The 26719-nt window shown below is 43.0% G+C and overlaps 1 protein-coding gene across 2 annotated transcripts in view; it reads left to right on the forward strand.

Moving 5' to 3' along the window:
- Positions 1–23824, forward strand: part of LOC147727221 (cytochrome P450 1A4-like) — a 254243-nt gene extending 230419 nt beyond the window's left edge. For both annotated transcript variants that reach the window (XM_086961270.1, XM_086961271.1), the window contains one exon: positions 22611–23824. In XM_086961270.1, coding sequence (XP_086817396.1) covers positions 22611–22893 — 283 coding nt within the window. In that variant the 3' untranslated portion in view covers positions 22894–23824. The remainder of the gene's footprint in view (positions 1–22610) is intronic.
- The last annotated feature ends 2895 nt before the right edge of the window (positions 23825–26719 follow it).

Here is a 26719-nt window from a genome sequence, read left to right on the forward strand (position 1 = left end):
CAACTCTTGACAAGATCCACCCACTCCGCCGGTCACATGCTTTACCCCATCGTCTCCGCAAGCCCACACGTCTCCTTCAACCACATTACCGAACTCCACTGGACCAACCAACCCTGCATCCACTTCACCTTCAAGAAACCCACCACGCACCACCGCACCCAACAGATGCCTCACCGCTGCTGGAGCAAAGTCACCGAAGACCAGCTAACCACCACCCTCGCCCAGAGCCCACTCGCCGACCCCACCGACCCCGACACCGCCACCAGCAACCTCAGACAGTGGATCAATGACTGTGCCAACACCCTCACCCGATCAAGAAACCCTCCAACAGTCACACCAACAAGAAAGCCAGCTGGTTCACTGTAGACCTCCGGGCCTCCAAGCAAACCTGCCGAAAGATGGGGAATATCTGGCTCTGTGAATGAACACCGGACAGCCACACAGCCCACAAGAATGCCACCCGCAGACATCATCACCTCATCAGATCCACCAAAAGGGCATCCTTCAAAGACCGCCTAGACAACAACACGCACAACAGCAAAGAACTCTTCAACATCGTGAAGGAACTCTCCAACCCCAGCTCCAACACCAACGACGTCCCACCCTTGCAAGACCTGTGCGACTCACTGGCCACCTTCTTCCACCGCAAGATTGCAGACATCCATGACAGCTTCAATGCCACGACCGCCCCGACAACCACTGAGACCTCCGCACCCATGACCACCATCCGCACCAACCGCCTGCTCTCCTGGACCAACATCAAAGAAGATGACAACATCAAGATCATGAACACCATTCACTCCCGATCTCCGTCAGACCCATGCCCACACCACATCTTCAACAAAGCCAGCTCAGCCATTGCACCCAATCTCCGGAAAGTCATCAACACCTCCTTCGAGACAGCAATCTTCTCGGAGAGCTGGAAGCACGCCAAGATCAACGCCTTACTCAAGAAAGCCAAGGTGGACCCCAAGGACCTCAAGAACTTCCAGCCCATCTCTCTGCTCCCGTTCCTGGCAAAGGTCATCGAGAAGACATCCAAGACTTCATACAACCCTTCAACAGCACCTGGACTCTACCATCTTTGAGTCCTGCCCTGCCAGGGGGTGCCTATTCAGTCCTGGGCCCTTGGAAGTGAGGTTTTCTGTGCTGCAACTCTCAATGATGATGCAACACCGCTGTTGCGCCAGTCAGAACTGGTGCATTTCACGTGGTGATAACTCATCACCCAACTTCAGTGCTGCTTCAAGACATTTTTCCAGAGTGCACTGATCGACGGCGGTGAATCCTCTCCCTGATCCTTGCATCTTGTCCTCGACGTCGACGTAGCCCCCTCCAAAAGTACTGTTTTAGTGCGCCAAGGCCTTTCCTATATTCATCCCATGATCCAGCGTGGTCTGCATCTCCTTTTGGATTTACTCCGGTAAAGGGCAACAAGATATACCTGATTAGCACTTTAAGACTCGATAGAACTGTATTTTTGGATATTCTTTAAAAACTCATAACTCCTGTTCTACTCTGGATTTTTGTCATTTTGCTTTTGATTTACTCATAAAGTTGTCTATACTTCTAAACGAGTGTGGAGTCTTTTTGTGGTGTTTCCATTGTGTTACTGTGTGTTGAGTTGCAAAAATAATGTATACATTACCTCTTTAGATGAGCCTGACTGCTCTGTGCCAAGCTATCAGAGAGTGAGCACGGGTTATCTTTTAGTGTGGATATAGCTTATCCTGACTAGAGTGGTGGTCTCTACTTGGACAGGGTACATAACTCTGCCTACTAGAGACTCCCTTTCTAACAAGAGACAGCTTGCAAGAAGTTGGAGATAGCAAAGTGAAGTGCAGGGGACAGGTACGTGGTGACAGGAGAAGGACATGAGGGACAGAGCTGGAAAATAGATGCAGTCATTGAAAGAAAGAAAATGTAGTTCCCTAAAAGTGAGCAGAGAAGGAATAAGAGAGCGAACCAGATGGTAAAGATGCTATGCTCCAGGCAGTGCTTAATTTGAAGAAAACAATAATAATAAAATGCCAGAGCTCACATCAGGAGGCAACACCAGCTTGCCCCACACATTGCCCCTACTATGGTGCCAATGATAGTAACAACACAACTGCTAACCATCACACTCCTACAAGTCTGAAAATCTGGACTATTTCAGGCCATAAGAACGGATTGGGCAGCAGTCCTTTTAAATGTATATTGAATTAATAATTAACTGTTGTTGTGGTCATCTGTAACTTAGCCAGACAGCACAACCATTTGGCAGGCAGTCACAAGCACTGCTGTTGATAATTAAGTGTCAGTGCCGAGCACTGGAAACCGCCAACTCAAATTTAAGCACTGGCTCCAGGGCAGGGGAAAACACAAGATAGCTGCTTTGAGACAAAGAAAGTCATTGAATAAGAAGCAAGTATATGAGAGTGACAATAAAGCCAACCAATGTTAAGCATTGGGTGTGCTATAAACCACTAAGTTCTTCGTAACCCCACAACACGTCTTTTGCTACCAGGTTGCTTGCAGTGCCTGGAAAGCTTGCGATGAAATAGAATACATGCTAACATTTAAACCAAAATGGCAACACCCAGTAAAATATTTATTTAAGTGATCATGCAATTGTTTCCGAAACTTTGAGGGTAGAAAAACAAAAATATCCTAAAAAATGTACAGTTATCGTTGGGAAAATTCTGCCCTTGATTCTCCGAGAAAATAGTCCAGAAAAAAGTTTCAAAAGTGTGATTCAAACCAAAAGGTATAAAAATCCCATACTTTATTGAAGAACGTCCAGTTTAAAGACAGTTCTCCATCAATGCCACACATTTAATATTTTTGGATGAAGTTTAGTCTAATTTTGTTTAGAAGTTATATGTTTATAATGAAAAATATTCAAAAATTACACTAAAGAACATTATTTTGTAAACATTGATAGCAAATGGGATCAATATATTTAATAACATATGAAACACAATTTGATGACATACCTTCAATGAACAAATTGATGAGCTATTAGATAGCATATCTCTAAAGAAGAAGCTACAAAAATGCTATTTCATTACACAGATGCTCAGGATACTTGCATGGTCATTATATATGAAATCACTAAGGCTAAACCCTAAAAAAATGGTTTATTAAATTTCAGGGCCCACATGTAGCTAAAGAACAACGAATAGTCCAAACTCCCAGTCCATGATACAACTCTGTTGCTATGAGTATAAAGAAATCAAACTCCATTTACTTGTTGGGAAGTTCACTGGTAGCTTTGTCACTGCAGAGCCTGCGAAGGCCAGGATTGCCTGCTGAGCATTTATCTTCAGGCGGTGTTGGAAATGGCCCTTATTGCAGGGTTATCCCCAAACTTTTTGCTTCTTCCTCCTTTGTTTTTTCTGACCTGTGGCTGTTGGCTATAGGACTTTGAGCACTTAACCACTTCTGATCAGTGCTAAAGTGCATATGCTCTCTCTGTAAATTATGATTGTGATTGGTTATCCATGATTGCCATAATTGTTATACCAGTAGGTCCCTAGTAAAGTGCACTGAGTGTGCCAGGGCTGGTGATTCAAATGCTACTAGTGGGCCTGCAGCACTGATTGTGCCACCCTCAGGAGTAGCCCTAAGATGGGGTCTCAGGCTTTCCACCTCAGTGCCTGTGCGCACTTTGTTAACTGCCATGTTGACCTGGCCAGTGTACACACTTGCCAGGCCTGACCCTTCCCTTCGTCTTACACATAGGACAGCCCTATGTAAGGCCCAAGGTACCACCTGGGCAGGGTGCAGTTTATGTGAAAGGTAGGACATGTACTAGTGTGGGTAACATGTCCTTATAGTGAAATTCTACCAATTTCGTGTTTCACTATTGAAAGGCTATCTTGCCTATATGACAGAATGTGGAATGCTGTGTAACATGTTTACCTGAATTTCTTCCCATAGCAGCAAGATGGAAATTTGGAATCTGGTATCCATGAACTCAGAATTTAATAACACATCTTTTAGGGAGGATGGTTTTTAAATTCACTGTTTGAAAATAGGACTTTTAGAAAATGGCTATTTTCTTGTTCAACCTTTCTGTGTCCCTCTGTCTGTTTGGTAATTGACTGTCTGGTTTATGAGTGACAGGGGCTGGGGTGGCTCCAGGAGGCTGGGTGAGTCAGCACTAGGCTGAATAGACCTATCTGCATTTGGAGTGGTTGGAGGAGTAGCACCTCGGACTGAATAGGACTGTGTCTGCCTTCCACAATGCTAGCTCCACGCCCTGCGGTGTGTCTGATGGCCCTGGCCCACACTCACAAAGGAAGAAGATGTACCCTGGCAGAGTGCACCCAAAACTGGTTTGGACTGGGTCCAGGACCCCTCACACATGAAGAACAAAGACTTTTGGGGTATAAATATCAGAGCTGAAACCTCTAAACTTTAGATTAGGAAACGTTGTGATTAAGAAGGAATCCCTGCCAAAGAGAACAGATAAAGAAGACTGAGGAAAAGTGCTGCCATTGCTGTGTGTCTGGGGGCTGACCTGCAGGTGCTGGTTCTGCTGAAGAAGAGGACTAAGGGACTTTCAGCTGTGTTCAGTGTCCCCCTAATTGAAGAGGAAATGTGCTGTGTGCTCTGTACCTCTGAAGTGAAAATGTCTCCAAGGGCCTGAGAAGAGCTGGCCTCCTGTTTGAGAAACACAGGGATATAAAAGTTTCCGAAATCAACCAGATCTGTCTCGGTGCGAATGCCTGGACCCAAACTACAATCTACGCAAAGCCTACTGTGTCACTTGAAGTTCGTGATATTCTAAGCCTCCCTGCTGTGTGCCTGCACGCGCACCAATGTACACCGAGAGCCCTCGGAGAATCAACGCGCTGCAAACGTGGTGTGCGTGTTTTGACATATCATCTGCCCGACACTGTGGCCGTCGTGGGAACTAGCAGCGTGATCATCCAAGTACTGCATGCCTGACTTTCACCACTTTTATCTGATTCCGGATGAGAAGTTGCAATGGGACCGGAGCCTAGAGTCTCGGCTATGGCGAAGGAATCATCAAAGAGGTAAGGCTTGCATCAGTGGTCGCCCTGCGAGCCGGTCCGCGCATTTGATAACTGTGTCCGAGTAGGAGGTGCAGCTCGCATCAGCGGTAGACCTTCGAGCCAGCCTGCACATCGATAACTCCGCCAGAGTTGTAGGCCGTGTCAGGGTAATTGGGCGTTGCGATCCGTCTCCACTGAACCTGCTTATTGTTCCTACTGTATCTTTTGGGGACATGTTACTTGCTTTATTGTCCTCGTTACAAGAGCGAGTAGCCTCAAGAGAAACAGAAACTACCTGCTTTGTTTGTGACAAGAACTCCACAAAAGAACATTCCAAAAGAAAATCTTAATAGTGTATGTTGGTATTTTTTTCATTGTTGGTCTTGCCTAAATTTATATAAAGAATCCTATTTTTTATAAGTACCTGTGTGGTGTCCCTTTGTGGTGTTTCACTGTGTTACTGTGGGTGTTGATGCAAATACTTTACACATTGCCTTGGGGATAAGCCTGTCTGCTCGTACCAAGCTACCAAGGGGGTGAGCAGGGGTTATCAAACGTGTGTTTCACCCTTACCCTAACTAGAAGCATGGGTCCCTATTTGGGCAAAGGTACCTACCTCTACCAACTAGAGACCCCCATTTATAACAGAAGGTCTCTGGGTGGAGGGTAAAGACAGGTGCATTACTCTGCCGGGAACATATTTTGGGTTTATTTGTCCCAAACCATCATGACTGTCTTCAGTTGTGCTTCTTTGGGTAGTTCCCAATTTGAAATGGTTTCCTTTTCTTTCAATGGTGTGTAGGATTCCATTTCCTGTTCTAGGTATTAAAAGTACTCGCTAAATTACTGGTTAGATTGCAACGCTTTGAGTATTGGGTTTTTTTGTCCGGCACAATCTTTGCATTTTTTCCACTTCCTGTGTGTTTTTTCTCTTGCTTTCTTTACAGATTCCTTCCTACTGGATTTCAGTCTTCCTCCTCTTGGTTATTTTTTTTATTTTTCTTTCTGACTCTACTCTGAGCATTGTAATCAACCTCAGGGTGCACTGGCTTCTTTGCAACAACTGCTACATTGCTACTGTCATCTGTAACTCTTGCATGTAGGTTTTCTATACCATAAGCTTTTTCCTCCAATTGGTGTCATCTTTAAGGGGATGCAGGTGATTTTCAAGTTGATGTAGCCTTCCAAAGGTAGAAAATATATTTGTTTAAGGAGCGGGGTAATATGGTCTGACTTTTACATTAAGACAAGCTGGTCTGCAGCATTTAAAGCTGATCAGAGAGGTTTAGCTGATAATTTTGGTAGATTGCAAGGAGAGATGTGTCTCCATTTGTATGTGGAAGGATAAGGGATTGATTAGAAGTTGATTTTACTTTCCTTCAGCCGTGTAGTTGGTTGAATACTGATGTGGTTAGCGTATTGATGTGTTTTGTCAAACTGCGGTTAGGATTGATGCAGATACTAAGGGATATCACTCAGAGCACTATAGATGGTGTGGTGCACCATGGGCAAAGGGAATTGAGCCATTTTTGGACTGGTATCGGAGAGAGTTTGTTTATAGTTTGGATTTCGTTTGAGAGAGAAGGCTGACATCCATTTAGTTATTTCTTTAGAACAGAAATTAAAAATTAAAATGAATATCTGTGGAAATGGAAACTTTGAAATATAGCTGAGTGTCATCAGCATACTGAAGTAGGAGCTTTTTGAGCAGGGTGGCATATGAGCACCCGATGCCAAACTTTATTACTTCTACACTTAGGTGCAATATATACAGTGGCAAAACACAGCACTTCCCCTGCTGCACATGGTGGTGGAGACAGATTATCCTTCCCCCTGACCTCTGAGGACTGTCGTCTGCTCCTCTATCCTAGTAGCATTGAATTTGGCATTTTCATCACCCTCCCCAAGAGATTGATACTACAACTCTACTATACTTCGCAGACTACTGTCCCTGTTGCTGAGCCCAGGGTGCAGTCAGAGTGACAGAGGGAGTTTAGCAATGATATTCATAAGCAACAATGGAGGTATTGCTGCCCCCAGACTGGTGCACTATCCCGAAAGTTACAGGCTCCATCTGATACATATCAAGTTCTTGCACAGGCTTTACCATACAGCCCTCCAGCTGCATTAAATGTGCATTGCAGTTGATACAAGATGCCTCAGGTGTGAGGCAAAGTGTGCTTATTCCCTGCATCTTGCCTGGCTGTGTTTGAGGTTAGCAGATTATTAGACTTGAGTGTTTGAATGTATTTAGAGGATACCGCTATTGTAGTGCCTATACTGCCTGTGGTGGTGTATTCAGGTATGTAGGAGAACTTTCGCCCAGTGTATGCAAGCTTACCATCATGATCACTGACCCTCAGAGTGACTGTTGAATCAAGGACATTGCATACTGTCAGGAACAATTATCAGAATAGTGCCAGACAGACAAAAAATATCTGGGCCTCATTTGAGACCTACCTGGATATATAGGCACACTGGCAGAGGGTTGATGAGTGATTACTTCAGAAGACTCCTGATATACACAGCCCAACCTTTCAACAGTAGTAGAGTGAGGCTTCAAAGCTGTCAACAATTGTACACTGCATCAAACCTCAGATGCTGATGCTCGGATGCTGCCCCTCCAGCTTGACGATCTTATGAATTGCAATCATGCCATTGATTTCTATACTACTTCGATATGCAGATGGGATCAATGCATGGTTTAGTTCTTTAATTTAATTTAATAAAGACCACTCATAAGATTTAAACAAAACATAGTGAAATAGGAGATGTTCTTATCGTGGACTAGTTCACTATTTATAAAAAATACAAAAAAGTCAGAACTCAACTGTAATAACTTATTACAGTTGGGTTCGGATGTCACAATCCATGCTGCCAGCAGCGGAGGAGAAAGGCAGGTCATGTCACACAAAATAATTAAAGCAGCTGTTTAAACTTTGTTCCAGACTGTAAGAGCCGATATTAAGACATTTAAGCGCACTTTTTTTGTAGAGCTTTATTGCTCCAAATTTATATAGGAACCCTGACTCACCTCTCTCTAGACCTACTATTATGTTCAAAATCCTCCCCCAGTTTGAGTCATCGGGGCATGACTGAAGGCACCTAATATTTTTCAGTTGAAAGGATAAGGCATACCAATTTATATCTGGGAGTGCCAGCCCACCCTTTAATTGTCTTCTTTTCAGCTTTTTCCAGGATAACCTGGAGGTTTTTTTTGCCCAGATAAAACTGCCAATCTTTCCCTGAATGTTTGCCAAGATTTTGTCTGGGAAAGTGAGGGGTATTGAATTAAACAAATAGGTCAATTTAGGCAGAATTATCATTTTGACTAAATTGACTCGGCCATATATAGTGAGGGGGAGGTTCTGCCATCTAGGGAAGAGCTGATCGATGTCCTTACTTAGTTTCTTTATGTTGGTTTGAGCTATATTGATGATATCTGGTGTGATAGCAATTCCCAGATATCTGAAATGGCTACTGCGAGGTCCTTCCCAATTATCAATCCCCCAACACATGATTTCTGTTTTTGAGTTGTTTATTTGATAACCCGAATGGATCCTAAAATCTGCCATTATCATTTCCACCCTAGGGAGTACTTCCACGGGGTTGCTGGTATAGATCAGGAGGTCATCAGCATATAGAGCTAGTTTACAGCTGTAGTCCTTGTATTTAAAAGGTGTGATTAACTCATCAATTCTCAATGCTTGTACCAGCGGCTCAATATAGATGTCAAAAAGAAGGGGCAAAATGGGGCACCCCTGCCTGGGGCCCCACCTTATTTTGAAGCTTAATGTTAAGAGGCCATTCCATAAGATTTCTGCCGAGGCACCCTCATAGCACCCTCTCATAGTTTGTATAAAGGTCTCAACGAAGCCCATTACCCTTAGTACGTTCCATAGGAAGCCCCAGTTGACACGGTCGAAGGCCTTCGCCGCGTCATATGCAGCTTCCGCCAAGGGCTCCGACCGTGTCACCGCTAGATCTATACTTCCAATCAGCTTTAGATTCATCTCATGAATATATCTTCCGGGCACGAAACCTTTATGGTCCGAGCTGATGAGTTGTGGAACCAGTGTAGCCAATCTCCCTGACAAAACCCTAGTAAAGATTTTATAATCAGTGTTAGCAGGGAGATAGGTCTATATGAGTCAGCATTGAGAGGGTCCTTCCCTGGCTTTGAAATAAGTACAATAATGGACTTTCTCCAGGATGCTGGTACCCTACCCTATGTGTTATATACGTAATTAAATAGCTCACATAACCTTGGGATCAGACTCTCCTGGAAGATTTTTATATATTTCACCAGGGAGAGCGTCAGGCACAGCTGCTTTGTTATTTGAATTTCTTAATATGGTTCCTGACCTCCTCCTCGGTGATGGGGCTATTGAGAGTGGTTCTACCTTCATCTGACAGGATAGGCAGGGCCTTACTCTCCAACCAACGTAGGGAGTTCTGATGCGTCGAGGATGTTTCTTCCTCGTAGAGTTTAGAGAATTTAACAAGCAAGTGATCTTCCATGTCTTTCTCTTTACAGGATATATTCCCCTGTTCATCGAGCATTAACCTGTCTATGTTATTTCTTGCCCGATCCGCTCTGGTCTTACTAGCCAAAACTGCTCCAGCTCTCTCGCCATACTCATAGTTTTCCATAGCATGGGTATCCCATTGGGCCTTCACTTTTTGATCTAATAACCCTCTATATTCTAATCTGAGGAGTTCCAGCTCGTCTAGTAACCCTGTTAAATTTGATTGCTGGGGATCCAGCCTAGCACTCTCTAACAAGGATATTTTGATCTCTAAAGTTTTAAATTTACTCTTCTACTCCCTATTTTCTGAACAGATTAGGCTGTGAAGGTGACCTCTTGTATGCGCTTTCCAGGCATCCCAGACATGCTCTGGGAGAGTGGAGCCAGCATTATCGAAAAAATAATTGTCTATAGATGTTCTAACTGATGCTACTATATCTTGCTGATGCCATACTTGTATCTCTATTGAGCCACACTGAGAACATGATGGGTGCATGATCAGATATAATAGTGGGTAGAATTCTTATATCCTCCAAACATTGCCGATCTACTAAGATGTAGTCCAATCTTGATGCATGACTGTGCTTCTTACTGAAGTAGGTAAATCCTGGGGCTGACCCTCCCTTAACCTTCCAAGCATCAATGAGCCCAAACTCATTCATCATATTAACCATGGTTCGCCTAGATCGTGGTGTGGTCACATATTGGCGTTGATTGGAGCGATCCTGCCTAGGATCCAGCAGGACGTTAAAGTCCCCCCCCATAACAATGGGGGATCCAACATCCACCAGGTTGGACTGTACCTTAAGTAGGTAGGAATGGTCGTCTATATTGGGCCCATAATAAGAGATGATAGTCTGCATTTTTTCACTAAGATCTAACTGAGCGATGACCCATCTTCCTGTATGATCCGTTAATGTTGATCTGATGGAACCTCCTATCCCAGTCTTTATCAGGATTGCTACTCCCTTGCTTACAGCCGACTGCCCAGAACAACAAAAAGCATCCACCCATCTTAATTTACCAAAAAGCTCTTTAACCTCGCTTAGGCGTGTTTCTTGGAGCAGAACTATTTTAGCCTGGGATTGTTCAATATACTTCAAGACTAGCCTTCTTCTTCTCGGACACCGAAGCCCGTTGACATTCCAAGATATATAGGAAACCTTATTACTAGTCATTGCATACTCCCCTTACCCTACAACCAAAACCCCAAATAGTTAATAGGAGTCTCTGCCATGGTGTAATGTGGTGAGTGTACTGTGTGCGATGAGAACTTAATTTTTGTTTTTTCACCCCTCCCAACCCCCTCCCCTCCCTCCCCTCCCACCCCAACAGCCCCACAAACTACCCTTCCTCCCCTGGAGAACCCTTTCTTTCTTCCTGGGCATATGCTCCTTTAACAGCGCCCCCCTCCCTCCATTGCATGGATAAAAAGAAAAGAAAAGAAAAGAAAAGAAAAAGAAAAGGAAAAAGAAAAGTGTGTGTTTAATTCCCCCCATATTTTAACATTAGTGATAATACGCCGCAGTGTATGCATTAATGTGGGATTTCTATTCAGGGGATAATAGGATATGGTAAGTATAGGGCGTATAGTTTCTTCTATCTAAGAGTTTCGATGATGCTCTCAGACAATACCCAATATCTTACCACTATCCAACTACTTGCTGGTACTCTACTTCACCCCTCACTGCCACCCCTTATCTTTTCTATCAAAGTATCTGCTTCCTCTGCCTGATGTAGGATATGAATATGATTGCTCCACATTACGCGGAGTGAAGCGGGGAACTTCAGCTGGGCACTGGTCCCCAGTGAGTTGAGTATTACAGCCCTTTTTCCCAGCTCCCATTGTTTTGTAGCAGTTATCGATGAGACATCCGAAAGAATCATATATGTGAACGGGCTGGAGAAGGAAGATGATTTTATGTGGCCTGTTTTGAGGGCCAATGATAGAATCTATTCTTTGGTGGCATAAGTTAAAAAATTCACTAAAATCTTCCTTGGGCGTTCTTTGCCTGGTTTCCTCCTGTATGGATCCCGATGTACCCTCTGAATATCAGCTGATAAATCCGAGTCCGTTTCAGGGGATTCCTTTAATACTGTTGTTTTTAGAAGCGCCACTATAAATACCTTAATGTCCTTGCCCTCAATATCCTCCGGGATATTCAAGATTTTTATATTGTTTTTCCTCGAGTGGTTTTCTAACCTCTCGATATTGTCCCTCACCTCCCGATTCTGCTGGGAAAGTTTATCAAAGGCCATTGTTGTGGCACCTATGGCTTCCTTAATTTTTGGCAGTTCCATTTCTAATGCATCAGTCCTCGATGTCACTTCTTCCACCTTCCGGGGGAATGTCTCACAGGAGGCCTGAATTGCACTCTGGTTGGCTTCTGAGATAGAGAACCGCTTTCCAATGTCCTCTTTTAGACCTAATAGTATAGCCACCAGTGATCCAGGAGCTGGGATTCCAACTTTGGTTGGAGGGATGTTATCTGCACCAGTCATTACTGATAAGTCGTCATCAAACATTACTGTGTCAGAAGGTGCAGGATCTATCTCAGGATCTTTCTCTACCAGCTGTCCCGCTTCCCTACTGTTATAATCCACCTACTCGACCTCACCATCTTCTGCCACTTCACGAATGGCCAAAGCAGAGAAACTGTTTGACAGTTCTATTGTTGGATGTACAACGTCCTGTATTGGGGAAGAGGTGATAGGGTCTTTAAGGCTAGATTGATCAGGTATAGTAAGTGCAGGAGTGCCTGCCATTTCTGTGACACTTATGGCATTATTGGTACTTATGGTGTTTATAGATATATTGCTTGTAGTTCTTCCTGCAGAGCTCATGGTGCTAGTAGAGGTTAAAGTGGTGGTTAAAGTACTTGCGGTGTCTGTGGCGCCAATTGCCGCCATCTTTTTAACCTGATCCGTACTGCTGATGGATAAGACCTTGTAGTATGATTTTAGTGATGGTGTAACTTTAGGCAGACAAGATGCACCTCCCGATATGCCAGCCCTTACTTTCTTGCTTTTCCCCTTACCGGGGGGGGGGGGTAACCACCCCACCAATGCTTATCTTTCCTCTCCTCACTTTGGCCCTCAATTGGATCACCGGTGGGAAAACTGATGGTTTAGAGGGAGGTGACACAGCGTTTGTGTTAATGTTTGTAACACGGTTTCGCAATGTGTAACGGGTTGCCCCCACCCGGGTAACCGAAATATCCGACTTGTAGCCACTCTTATCTAGCCGACTTTTTGGCTGCAAGCTGACACCAACAGTACCCTCCTCCATACAGGGAGCCCGATCCTGACACCTATATTTGTGATAGGGATCCTGTTTTATGGTGATATATGTAAGCTTGTTGATGTCAGGTCTCAGAGCACCCCCGTAATTACTTACGTCAAGAATATACAATTTATCTTCGAGCCGCGTATTATCGCTCAGATATATATCAAAATTAGACAGCTTACCGGAGGTGCGCACAAAACTACGGGTGTTGATAACCTGGTATAGTTCACGCCGGATGGATGCGGGTCCTCCAGTCCTAGGGATCAGTCTTCCGGGAGCCTGTCGCCAGAACCTAGCGGCTCCCAGCTCCTTACACCATGCCGGGACAGCCAACTCGTCACTGCTCCCGCCGAGGACCTTCCGCTCTGTTGCCCCCGCTGTACTCTACAAGAGCGCCTCTACAAGAACGCCTTGCGTTTTCGCACAGAACAGCAGTTTAATATCGCCGAACCCCTTCAGAGATTCACTCGACTGGCTCTACAAGCAGCTACACAGAAAGCAAGATTGCACAACCTCCAGGGGCTAGCTTTCCTAACGTCGACTCTCCGCGGACGCCATACACAGGAGAAGGAGGAGCCTCGTCACGGCCGTTAGCTTCCGGCCGTCATGTCCTCCACCTGTTCAGTCTGGAACAAAGTTAAAAGAAGATGGGGAATCAAATATTATTCTGAGGCTGCCCCAATTTGGGATTCACCTGGTTTACCATCATTCCTTTGGGAAAGATGTTTATTCCTGCTCTCCCATCAGGAGAGCAGGAATAAACATCTGGTCTGACTTAATAACATCAGAGGGGATCCTTCCGTGGTAGGTACTGAAAGCTAGAATAGGGGATTCCCTTTCTAGATTTAAATACATCCAACTGTGTTCATGGTTAATGGCCGAGAAAGAGAACATCGGAGGTAATTGGGAAATTGAAAGTGCTCTTCTATCTCCAGGGCCTAGGAAGAAGGAAGTTAAGCATTGGTATAGGAAAATGCTGGAAGCCGTGGAAGCACAGCCCCCCCCCCCCATTATATCGGGTGTGGAATTCTACCAGGCTGGAGGCAGATTCAGTTACCTTGTACAACATCTCTCTTAAAGTACTCTATAAATATGTTAAGACTGTATCTCTTAAAAAAATCATTTCTACACAATAAACAGGCTGTACTATACACCGAAAAAACTAGCGAAGTTTGTAAACCCATCTCCTCTTTGCCCAAGATGTGGGTTTATAGAAGCAGACGACACCCACATATTCTATGACTGTCCGGTAGTTGGGTCATTCTGGGGTAAAGTGGAGGGGGCTATTGAAAGCATCTTTAAAACAAAGTTATGTTTGAACTTAGCTAGAATTATGTTTGGCCTCATTGCTGAATTAAGGGGGACACAAGTTGCTTTATTTGTTTGTTTAATTCTGATTGTTCGAAGAGAAATATGCAAGGTTTGGAAGGATGCCAATCCACCACTATACGAAAGTTGGCTCCAAGCAGCAATTAGAATGGCGCGTTTAGAATCACTTTTAACTCACAATGTAAATAGCACGGTGTGGAAACCTTCTATGGATTGGGTTATAGCAATGAGATAAAATACTCAAGGTCCAATGATTACACTATGGCTTGGTATAAAAAGGCAGGCCAGGTTGGCCCCAGACGAAAGCAAAAACTCCGGCCTGGGGCGCCTAGGAATAGATTGTGCCTTAAGAGATATTTTGCACTCGTTAGTGGTGAGATGGGGACAAAAAAAAAAAAAGCAGCTGTTTAAAGAAAAAACAAAACGTTGCTTTTCTTTATTCCCATGACAAGTACAATGGAGCTATGTAGGGAAACGTATTTATTTCGCACTCCTTAGGTAATTGTAGAAAAGATATACTGTTTCTGCATGTTTCTACTTTGTGGGAAAGATGATGGTGTGACCATGTATTATATGGGATAAAGTACTCCCTGCTGTTCATGATAAGAGTATTGCAAGTCACCTCAGGGTTTAATACCTTATAAATGAACTCCGCCTTTGGCCTTGTTCCTCTTTATTGTCATGGCGCTCTTATGTGACTTACAATATCCTTATAATATCCGGCAGAGGGTACTTCATCCCATATGTAATAAAGCAGATGCAATATACGTCACATTTGTGATGAGTACCAGTCTACCAAACTTTAAATCATGTACTTTACTTTTTATACTCTTCCTTGATAAGTATTGTGATGTGTTTGATGATATAGAGTGCTGCAGATAGATTTAATATCTTCAACAGCCACTCATTTTCATCATCTAGTATTTAAGATATCATCAAGAATTTATAGAATAGCTTTTTCAGTGCGGCATTTGGGTCTGAAGCCAGATTGAAATTTGTTAAGGAGGGTGTATAATTGTTAAGAGAGTCAATTCACCCACTTGTAATAATACACAGCGAACTGGGACCAAGTCACTTCATACTGTATTTTTGAGTATGTGCAAGGTACATAATTAATTATCCAGAGAGAGTTTTGCTTGAATATGCCTTTTTTGCACCATTTATCTTTAGTATTGATTAAGTGTTTTATCTATTTATGCAAGAGGAGCGGAAAAAGGTTCCTATATTTTGGAATAGCATTCACAATATGTTTGCCATCTATACTCTGTCATGGTGGAGTATCCTTATCGCAAAGATTATGTTTCACCCTCAGAATTTAGTTGTGGACGGACCAGTGGTGTAGCCATTGCAGGGACAACTCTTTCCCCGCCATAGTTGCACCCTTCTGATGGTCTAACAGAGTATGGGCCTTTAGAGACTGATCTCAATGTCCACTCACCTAATTTAGATGGGCGGACATAGAGGTCAATTTTCACTGCCTGTCATCACCAAGGAAACCATAGAAGTAAAGGACAGTAAAAATTGTGTAATGTCCCCCTTGCTATCGGAGATAACATCTATGGGGGGCATTTGGTTTTCAAAAAGAAAATCCAGCTTCGAGTTTGATGGATGCCTCCGTCATGTTGATGAAGCTGTGTAACTAAAACTTTAAAAAGCATAGACTGGAGCCGCCATGACAACGTTTCTTGACAATTTTTACCAAATGGCGGTCGGCTTGGCAGTCACCTCTGAATTTGGCTGGTGGAGTAGCCTTGGCCTGGTGAACATTAAGTCCTATGCCAGGCAGATGGAGATGACTCAGTCTGCCAAATGATATATCGGACCCTTACTAAGTAAACTATGTGTATTTTGTCTGTGCATTATATATATTTGAACAGCTGCATTCATGAATGTTATGACACGAAGGTATTCATCAGTTATGGAAGTGCTTACAAACCGTGTGCCTGCAAATTAAGTATTTGCAATAATATCCATTCTATCATCCCCCCTTATGTAGGGAAAGTAAAATAGTTTTTGCAGCTCATGTGGAACCTTTCAAGCCAATGGCAAGACAGGGGGCAGGCGATAGGCTTCCTTGATACCACTGCCAGTGGTTGGAACTCCCTTTGAAAGAGTGGGGATTGATATTGTTCGTCCCCTAGACCCATCAGCTGCCGCTGGGAACAGATATCTTGGTGGTAGTGGACTGTGCCACCAGATACCCAGAAGCAGTATCCATCAAGAAGGTCACTGCTCCCACAGTGGCCACAGCTCTACTTGGTATCTTCACAAGAGTGGACTTTCCTAAAGAGGTGGTCTCAGACTGGTTGACTAGTTTCACCAATCTGAAGGCGATGTGGTGTTACTTACAAGTTCACCAATGCATATCATCCCCAGACCAATGGTCTGGTAGAAAAATTCAATAAAACCCTGAAGGGCATGATAATTAGGTCTCCCGGTTTTATGGTATTTATTTTTTGCCATTTCCGTCTGTATTTATCCATATTTATTTTTTGATAATTTTATTTGTATTCAACTGTCTTTATTTTGTGTTTTGTTGAAAAATTACGCTGAAATTAGTATATTTCCACATTTATTTAACCAATAAATATTCAGTCATGCTTGAATGTCTGCCAGATTCCAGTGCTGTGAACATACGCAGAAGATAAATCAGTACACTTATATGAAAATATTCAAATTTCAGCATCAATGTTCTGCATAGCTACTGCTGTTAAAGCCTCTTTACTCAAATTTATATCTTCTTTAACCCCCTTATCTATCAATCCACACATCTTTTGGCCTGGCAGTCATGGCAGACAGTATTTAGAATGTCTCAAAAGCATGGCAATTTCCGTTTTTATCCACATTTAAAAATAAATACAGGTAAGACAATTACCGTTTTCTGTCTGAATTTATCTGTAAAAATATGTAAAACCGAAAAACAAGGAGCCTTAATGATAATGGGGTTTCCTGACAAGCTCAGGGGGAAATGAGATGTTCTCCTTCCATGCCTGCTATTTTCTTACAGATAGGCACCATAGAAAGGGGTTGGTGTTAGCCATTTTGATTTACTTTTTGGCCATCCTGTAAGAATGCCATTGAGATTGGTTAGAGAAGCTCGCGGAGAAGCCCTCAAAGAGTGCAAATAAGTTCTGATGTATTATGTGTTAGGCCTGCAATCTCGCATAGTATATGAAGACAGCAAGCAACAATCTGAAGGCCAGCCAAGTGAATATTAAGCTCTAGTATGGCCAGAAGGCTACGATGCCTGAGTGCCATCAAGGGCAGTTGGTGTGGGTGTTGGAGCATGTGACTCCCTGGGCCCTCTAGGACAAGTGGACTGGGCCCTCCCTCATCTGGTTGAAAAGGGTGGGATCACTTACCTGGTAGACCTTGGCACCTCCACAAAGCCCCACAGGATACTCCATGTCAGCAGATTTAAACTTCACTTAGTCAGGGCAGACATGACCATGCCCATTGTCACAGAATAAGGGCCGGAGAAGAGAGAGCCTCTGTCAGATGTCCTCTCCACCAATGCACAAATGGGTCAGTAGAGGGTGTATTACTCTCTTGACAGACCTGCAGCAGAAAGACTGCACACAAGTATTGGAGCAGTTGGTGGGCTTTTCTCCCTGACCCATGGATTTACCATTTGGTGTATCCATGACGTTGACACGGGTGATAGCCTACCTGTCAAAAACAAGTCAAACAGGTTAGGTTGTCTGACCAGGTCATAGCCAGCATTAAGGCTGAAGTAGCCAAGATTTGGGAGTTGGGGTAATGATCCCTCTGACAGTCCATGGGCCAATCAAGTGGTACTAGAACAAAAGCCCAATCCTCAAGGGTGGAAGAAAGATTTAAGGTTTTGCCTGGACAACAGAGGTTTGAATAGAGTCACCAAGACTAGCGCGTACCCCATACCTAGAGCTGATGAGCTCATTAAGCAGGATGGGGGCTGCAAAGTACCTGAGTACATCTGATTTGACCTCAGGTTACTGGCAGATTGCCCTAAGTCTAGGAGCACAAGAGAGGTCAGTATTCTCCACCCGAGGGCCACTTTCAATTCAAGGTGATGCCCTTTGGCTTGAAGAACTTTCCAACTTTCAGTACAGCTTGTCTAGATGATATAGCTGTTATTCACTTCCACCTGATGGAAGTGATTCAGCCCATGCAGAAGGTGGGCTTGAGTATCAAGCCAAGCAAATTCCAGATAGGGCAAGGTTTAGAGGTGTGCCACCATGAAGGTGCCAGCCATGTACAACCTCTCCAGCACAAGATGCAGATCATCCTGGATTTAGAAGCTTCAAAGACCCAGACACAGGTTAGGGCCTTTCTTAGCCTGACTGGGTATACTACAGGAGGTTTGTAAAAAAAATATGGAGGCCATGGTGACTCCCCTGACAGAGCTTACCCTAAAAGTTAATTTGGACTCCAGAATGTTGGAAGGCCTTTGACACTCTGAGAAGGCTATGTGTTCAGCATCAGACCTACTTGCCCCTGACTGCAATAAGCAGTTGTGGTACAGACAGATGCTTCAGAGCAAGGGATTGAGGCAATAGTGTCACAAGCAAATGAAGAGGGTCAATATGAACCAATAGCCACCGTAATAATCCCCAGGGAGCAAAAATGGGGTGCCATTCAAAGGGAAGCCTTTGTTGTGGTCTAGTTCCTAAAGAAGCTGAGGCCATATCTGTTTGGAACTCACTTTCATGTTCAAACTGACCACAGATCTCCTGGATTGCTCATGCAGATAAGGGTGTAGAACACAAAATTGTTGAGGTGGTTGAATTCCCTATATGGGATGGACTTCACAGTGGAACACAGACCTGGGTCTGCCCACGCCAATGCAGATGGATTTTTCAGGCTTTTCCATTTAGATGTTGAGAACTGCCAGGTTGTAGGTTAATTGCCCAACACCTTTAGTCTGGGTGTGTGTGTCATCCTTTTTGCATTGATTACCCCCATTTTTGACTGATGCTGGTGGCTACTGACTCTGATAGTGCCCTGTACTCTGCTAACCAGGCCCAGATCATTGTTCTGTCCTCTAAAGGTATGTGGTAATTGCATTAATTCAAATTGGGCACACCCTACCTACAAGTCCCTAGTATATGGTAGGGCACGTAGGCACGTAGGTTTAACCACATCAGTGCTAAGGCAATTCCCCTTGAGTGCTGTTACTCCAGATTTCCCATTGTTAATGACGAGCTCAGCTCATCATGAGCACACGACCAGTGTACTGCATGACGAGCTGAGCTCGTCATGAGCAGCGAAGGGATTAAGGACCCCAGTGTACTTAATATACTTAAGTGTGCTCTGTTGTGGTGTCTAGGATCATTTTAAAGCCAGGTCGCCCTTGCAGCCTGGTTTCAAAATAAATCTGTGTCTAAATTTGACTGTGGAATTAAAAGTACTTCTAAAATCCAAAACTGCCATTTTATAACTTGTAAGTCATCCCTAAGGTCTGCCCTACGTGCCCCAAGGGTAGTGTTCTTTGTTATGAAAAACAGGGACAATATAAAAGATGTTTTATTTGCCCTGGTAGGGAAAACCAGCCAAAGTAGTTTTTTCCCAATTGTAGTGCTGTTAGGCTAACACGGGAAGGCTTTATTAAACTTAATAAAGTCTATCTTTGCTGAGGAGCTAGCTAGCAATATCATGCAAAGTATCAAAATAATGGTTATCCTTTCAAGCAACTTTTCATGGTTGAATTTATTACAACTATTACAGGAAAGTAGTTTTGGAACCTAGTATTCTGAAGTTACCTAAAGCAGTCCTGTAGCTGCCTCTTCGGATTGGTCAGTTTTTTAGCACCTGAGCCAAGCTGCTCCCTGAGTAGGTGTGAGGAGTCCTGGGGTTGAAACAATACAGCCATTTGGTGAGAGGAGATGTGTTATCTGGCGAAGCCAGGGAGAGGAAGGGGGCTGGGAGATAAGCTGGACTTCAAAGGCAGAAGAACAGTTGTCATAGGACCCGGGCCAGCACCCACTTTGAAAATCCCCAGCTGTATGGGAGCCCCCCCCCAATTAGACTAAGAGAGGGTCTGGAAGGGGAGTGTAGTGAGTTGTTAGCCACACCTTTTGGTTGGGTTACACAGATGCACACACTCACACACCATGGAGAGATTTTTTCCATTTAGATTTTTGAATAACAGTGTATTCTGGGTCAAAATTATGCCAAACTTCACAGGAAGTGGTCATAGCAGAGGGAAGTACCTTAACCTCTATTGGTTGGGGTGCCCTTCCTATCCCCCCTTTTGCCAGCCCAGAATGGAGGATAAATATTGGAGAGCTGCAGGTTCCACAGAATAATTACGCTGAAATTAGTATTAGGGGCCATCAGGGATTACCCTGATGGCCCCTGGACTACACCACAGAAGTCTTGCGCTCAGTAGGGCTGCACCTGCTGCCCTCTGAAGACTCCACAAAGAAACGACCATGCCTGACTCAAACGAAAAGGAGTGGACTCCCTGATCAGCAGCATGAAAAGCAGAGCAGGAATAAGCCATCTGCAAACCAAAAGAAAGGATCACCCCAGCTGACCAGTTACAACTGGATGTTTCCTGTACTGTGCAGGTGCATTGTGGGGAATTGAGTCCTAGACCCCAAGAGTTTATTGAGAGTCTATCAACCCTTGGACTGAGCTAGTGGAAACCTATTTTCCCCCAAAGGAATCAAGAAACTTCTAGATTTAAAAGTTTGGAAACTCTCTGCAAAGTTTTTGCAGAAAAGCTCTTTGAGGAGACTGGCTAGATACCGGGGGCCAAGATGCCATAATACATTCGCAAATCAGCCTGACTGCGCTGGTTTGTCTCCCTGAAAACTTCAGAGCTCCTCATCATCGAGGACAAAGACTTTCAGAGACTCACTGAGGCATCATGGTGCAGCAGGCCATCATTGTCAAATCAAACTTTGGATCCAAGAAGCCCAAGGACCCACTAATGAGCCCATTGCCGAGAGAAAAGCTCCAAGAAAAAGATCAAGCCAGAAGGTAAACCTTTGACCGGGACCTAGCACTCAGCCTGTCCGACCTGCGCTCCATGACGGTCGGCCTAAAACTTTGACTTTGTCCCGATGCAGCGTGACCAGATTGCAGTGAGTGGCGCTTTAAGATTTTTGTCTCTAGAATGACCAATCTTTGATTTAGCCTTTAAAAATTCATATCTCTGGTTCACTACATTGGATTTTGTCTTTTTGCTGTCAGTTTAAAGAAAAAATATTCGATATTTTTATAAATTGAAGTTGGATTTTTATTTTGTTGTGTCTTTTACTTATTTACTGTTTTGGTGCCATTCAATGCTGGACACATACCTGTCTCCTAAATTAAGCCTGATTGCCCATTTGCCAAAACACCAAGGATTGAGCAAGGATTTATTTTTGGAGACTTGACTGGACCTATTAGTGATTGTGATATTATTACTAACTGAAGGTGAATACCCTCACTTACTAATAACCCACTTTCCTACAGGTGTTATATGTAAAACTCTTGCTGGCCAGATCTGTATTATGGAAACTCTTGTTTGCTTTTCATTTTAGAATAAATATTCCATTCAACCAACAGATTGTTGGTGATCACTTGAAGATCAACCATTAATACTCCAAAATACTGTGCTAGATAGGCTTCTATAAAATGATTGATGAACTATTGGAAACGTAGTTCACTCTCATTGAGGTCACATACACCTCTTGTCACAAATACATTTTTTTATCTGTGTCCACTTAGCACTAGTCTTTGTGTTAATTATCAAATCGACATCTGTTTCTGAAGTATAGGATAAGCGTATCAGTTTGTTGTTCTTTAAGCTTCTTCATCGTGTGACTGGACCAATATAGCAAAAGGGACATGCTGCTGGTTCCCCAAGCCTGATTACCTATATAGCCTACATGATAGAGGACTGAATATGCATTATATGACAAGCTGCAAAAAGGATGCACAAAGCATGTAGATGCTTTGAAAAGGTGAATGAGGAAACAGCCTTTACTATGCAGCCAGAACTACGCAGTACCATTACAACGTAAGCAATACAACAAATGCATTGTTACCACGCAAGTCATTGTAACTACTTGCATTAGGGAATGTGTTGTTGGATTTTAAATCCAACACTTTCCCTACTGTAGCTCAAACTGTAGTTGGAATAGTAAGAGATACTATTGCAAAGTCCAGCGCTTTACTAAGGCAAGTCATTGTAACAACATGGGTAGTAATGGAACGCATGGTAACAATGTGTTTGTTGTGTTGCCCGCCTTGTAAAAGCATGCTTGATTGTGTCATACCTCCAAGTGCATGCCTCATTTATAAACCAAGAACCCGTTAACTTTGTACTCATTGCAGAAATCTTTTCAGCACATATTTGCTCATTAAATTATAGATGTGTACTAGTTTTTAGCAAAGTATATGTAACTATATGTGTAGTGCAACTTTATTGAACATAGTAAAGGTTTTTCGGTGCCCACATTGCTGCTATTTTTTGTTATTGTTCTCCAGGTCACTATGGAAGAATCCGGACTCCTTTCTGCCAGAACGCTTCCTCGATAAAGATGGGCAACTCAATCGGAGCCTTCAGGAAAGTGTTCTAATGTTTGGAATGGGAGTGCGGATGTGCCCAGGAGAGGATGTCGCTCGCAATGAAATATTCCTCATGCTCACCACCGTTCTTCAACGGCTGAAGTTAGAACCTCATCCACAAGAGAAGTTGGACCTCACGCCAGTGAATGGCATGGCAATGAAACCAAAGACATATCAAATCAAAAGTGTACTGCGCAGATAATTATTTTGTGCTATGTTCTGTTAATTTGATATCAAAAGAGAAATAGTTTCACCTTACTTGGAAGTTCAGTCACTGTTGGTATATTAATGCACCTTCCAAAATGTTTTTGCATGAATACAGTGGACACTGTTCTTGTTTTGACTTGGTGGAAATCACTGCAAGAATTCCTACCCTGCACGTTCCTTAAACATATATGAGCTGTTGTACGATGCTATATTTTTATGTTGTTGACATTTCTTGAGGTTATCATGTCCTATTTTTAATGTAAGGATTTCAAGTTAAGCAAGGTTTATCAACACAGGCTTGTGATATCGTTCCAAAATGAAGTGCCTTCATGCTGTTGAATTGTTGTGGGGTCACTTATACATGCAATTGACGAGTGCCATAACTTAGGTATTTGTAAAATTGACTACTCATTTGCTATTGATAGGAGAAGCCACAGTTCGGTACAGATTCCGCGAAATTAACATGGGGCCAATATAGACTTGTGCATGAGATCTCATACTGCATTGATAAAGGCTTGTACTCGGCGATCTAACAAAATGGCTGAAATTGTGCGCTGAACTAAAATGACAGGTGTTGATCCAAGATACTGCAGGCCATCACATATTTGCCTACAAAGGAAACAATGGTGAATAATCACTACGTCGGTCTGTGTTGCTTGGTTGGATCACCAGTTCTATACAAATAACTGTTTACTAAATTCTCAATGTATTCACTCACAGTAATGTATTTTGTTGTGTAGTTTTGAGGCTGCACTGATTGTTAAGCTTAGTATAATTGCATGATCATTAGCAGACATTTCTCTCTTGAATATTTTATTCTTTGGATATTGCTTTCGTTGTTCATGTTTTTGTTATTCACAAGACAGCTATTAGTTTGAGTCTAAAAGTCAGACCTATTAAAAACTAATGGCAAAGATAGCAAAAAATCATCTTTGTAAGCATTTTTTTGTATTGCAATTTAAAGGATAGTTTTTTTAGTGCGTATAATTATGTCATGGCTGTACCCCTGGGACGGGTATGCCCAGATGTGGGTCCCATGGTCTCCATGCCACGGGAGTCAAGCTATCCTGGCTGATGAGGGCTGAAAGCTTGAAACCGGTCCTAGGATGCTTGTTTCAAGTCAAGGAAGGACCTGGCCTGGCAGTTCGGGCTGGACTGTTCCCATTAGGCTCAGGGTCAAGACTGATTTGCATACGGCTGGGTCCAAATTGGAAGGGCATGGTGAGCAAAAAAAAGATTGAATTAGGCCCAGATCTCTGTACTGGGGTGGATGTATGACATTGTTCTGAATTCTGTCCATCAATTGTTCTTTTTGCATGTGTAGTGAACCCACGTCACAAGTCACCTCACAGATGTTTGTTCTACAGGACTTGTTTTAGGGTTCTCCCTTCTCAGAAACCTTGGGTCCCTTCCAAAGTGGAAGTCCTTTCATATTGTGAGAGAATATGTTCCCCTTCAATAGGTTATGACATAACTAAAATCTGGGGACAACCCATCTCTCATCATGGCATGCAGGCCTTTTTGCCGGGCCAAAAGCGTGGAAACTGCCTTTTGACTCTTCTTGGTAAAGAAAATAAGTGTGTGTGTAATTTTTTTCTCAAGAGTAAGTGGCCCAAGCGTGTGGAGGTCATGTGTGCACATAGCCAGGAGACCGTTGAGTGTTTCCTGGGGTTAGTGGTAGTCGAAAGTATACTCTCCCCTTCACTGCATGCTCATGCTTCTCTATCCTCTTTTACCTACCTCTAAATTAGTGAGTGTGTCCAAATGTTGTGTATCTGGTTCTGGGTTTATAGCATCTTTAAAGGTGCAAGGAGGATAGTGTACAATTTATCAGAAACAAGCCAGTTCCGCCTGTGGACTGAAGGAAGGACCCTAGCTCTCTTCACAGTTATTGTAAAACACTTTTATAAACGAGATGGACTGTCTGCTAATCCCTTTCATCGTGTATCCAGATCTTCCAAAACTGAAGGGGCAAATGAACATCCACTGATTGGCTGGAGGCTGTCTGGCCTAATGCACATATCCAGTGAACATTCTGGAAAGAAGAAAAAGGAAGATCAGTTGAGAAAAGAAATATTAATTAGAAAATGGAGACTGAGAATAATTGCCAAGGTTTCAACAAGACTGGTGATGTGTTTTAGTTTTGGAACATGCATTATTAAAAATACACTAATGCAAGTAAAATACTTGTCTAATCTCATAGCTTTACAAACGAGATTATTGGCATGGTCCATAAAGAAAATAGTACGTTTTTATTTGTAGGCTTTTAAGTACAATTTGATTTTGGAAAGACACATGGATAATTTAGCAGTTTTCTTTTTATGCCATTTATTTTCAAAGTATACATGCCCACACTTCAACATTTCATACAAAAAATAGGAAACTGAGAGGTGGGCCAATGCTTACCAAACCTTCCCCTTGTCTTAAGAAATAAGTCCAAATGTTGTACACTTCTTATCTGTGTGCACACACTATGAACACCTGCTGCTCCAAGGTGCAACCCTGTCGTTAAAACATGATACGAAGACAAATAGTGGTGCACCATGCACATTTAAAATGTCGTCTAGTTCTTCTTTATATTTTGTTTAAAGGCAGAAATCCAAACGATACAGCAGAGGCAGCCAACGCGTTTCGTCCAGTTGGACTTCTTCGGGCTGTGATACGATGAATAAAAAATGTGCATAACACGAATTGTTCACATACAGTGTATTTACAACATAAATCCACAAATACATTGAAAGCATAAACAAACACATAATTACCTAGCACAGAAAAGACAACACAACACATTCCATAAAAAAAACAACAACGTGAACACACATAAGTGATTTAAACCCCACTGAGGAAAATTAATGAAAGCAACTCTTCTGCTTTTCGTATATGTCCTCACCTTTTGTGATTAGGATGATTGGCCAAACAAGTGATAGTGAGACTTGTTCCATCTGGCAGTAATGATGGCTGCATCCTTGCAGAAGAGTTGTTTTAATAGGTTTAACTCAGTGGGGATTTAAATCACTATATGTGTGACTTATTGTATTCACATTGTGCACAGCACACCTGTTTCTTCTCCAGTGAAGCAGGTATGTTCAATATGTGGCAAAACAAACACATAATATTTTTACCAAAATGATGTCATATAATGGGACTTGGAAATCCACACACCACACAGCCAATATACCCGTCACTGTCTGAACGACCATGGCATGTTCTAAATATGATGAACAGAGGTAGACACGTGGGTATAAGCATCCTTGAGAAAATCCATTGAACTGCATTCCGGCTTAGAAGGTAACCAAAGCTCATTCAACATGGGAAAACCATTGGGCTGCTGTCGTTTTCGACCCCTTGCCGAGCACAGCTCTCTCCAACCGCATGAAATCACTTAATTGCAATTGAGTAAAGAAAAAAAAGTTTGCATTTATTTACAGAGAGAGCTATCCACTGTCATTAATTCACTAGAAATCACACAAGACTTTTTGTGGCCTGAGGTCTCTTTGCTGTGAACGTTAGCGACCTGAAGTTCCTTTCCAGAAATGTCAGATATCTGAAGAGAACCAAGGTCCTCTCATATGTGAAGGCGAGAGGAGTACAAGTGGTATTCCTTCAACAAAAGCACCTCTCACCGGCAGGGGGACGAGCTCTACAAAAATTCTGGAAGGGACAGCTGTACAACACATACTTCTAGGCCTAAATCAAGGGGATTTTGACCTTTGATCTTACTGGGGTGCCCCTGCAAGTTTCCACGGCCAAAGAAAAAAAGGGCTAAATGTCATATTGATTGAAGTCTAGATGAGAGAGAATCAATACAATAAAAAACCTAT

This window comes from Lissotriton vulgaris, chromosome 3_1 (assembly GCF_964263255.1).
Source record: "Lissotriton vulgaris chromosome 3_1, aLisVul1.2, whole genome shotgun sequence".
In the NCBI taxonomy this organism is placed as follows: domain Eukaryota; kingdom Metazoa; phylum Chordata; class Amphibia; order Caudata; family Salamandridae; genus Lissotriton; species Lissotriton vulgaris.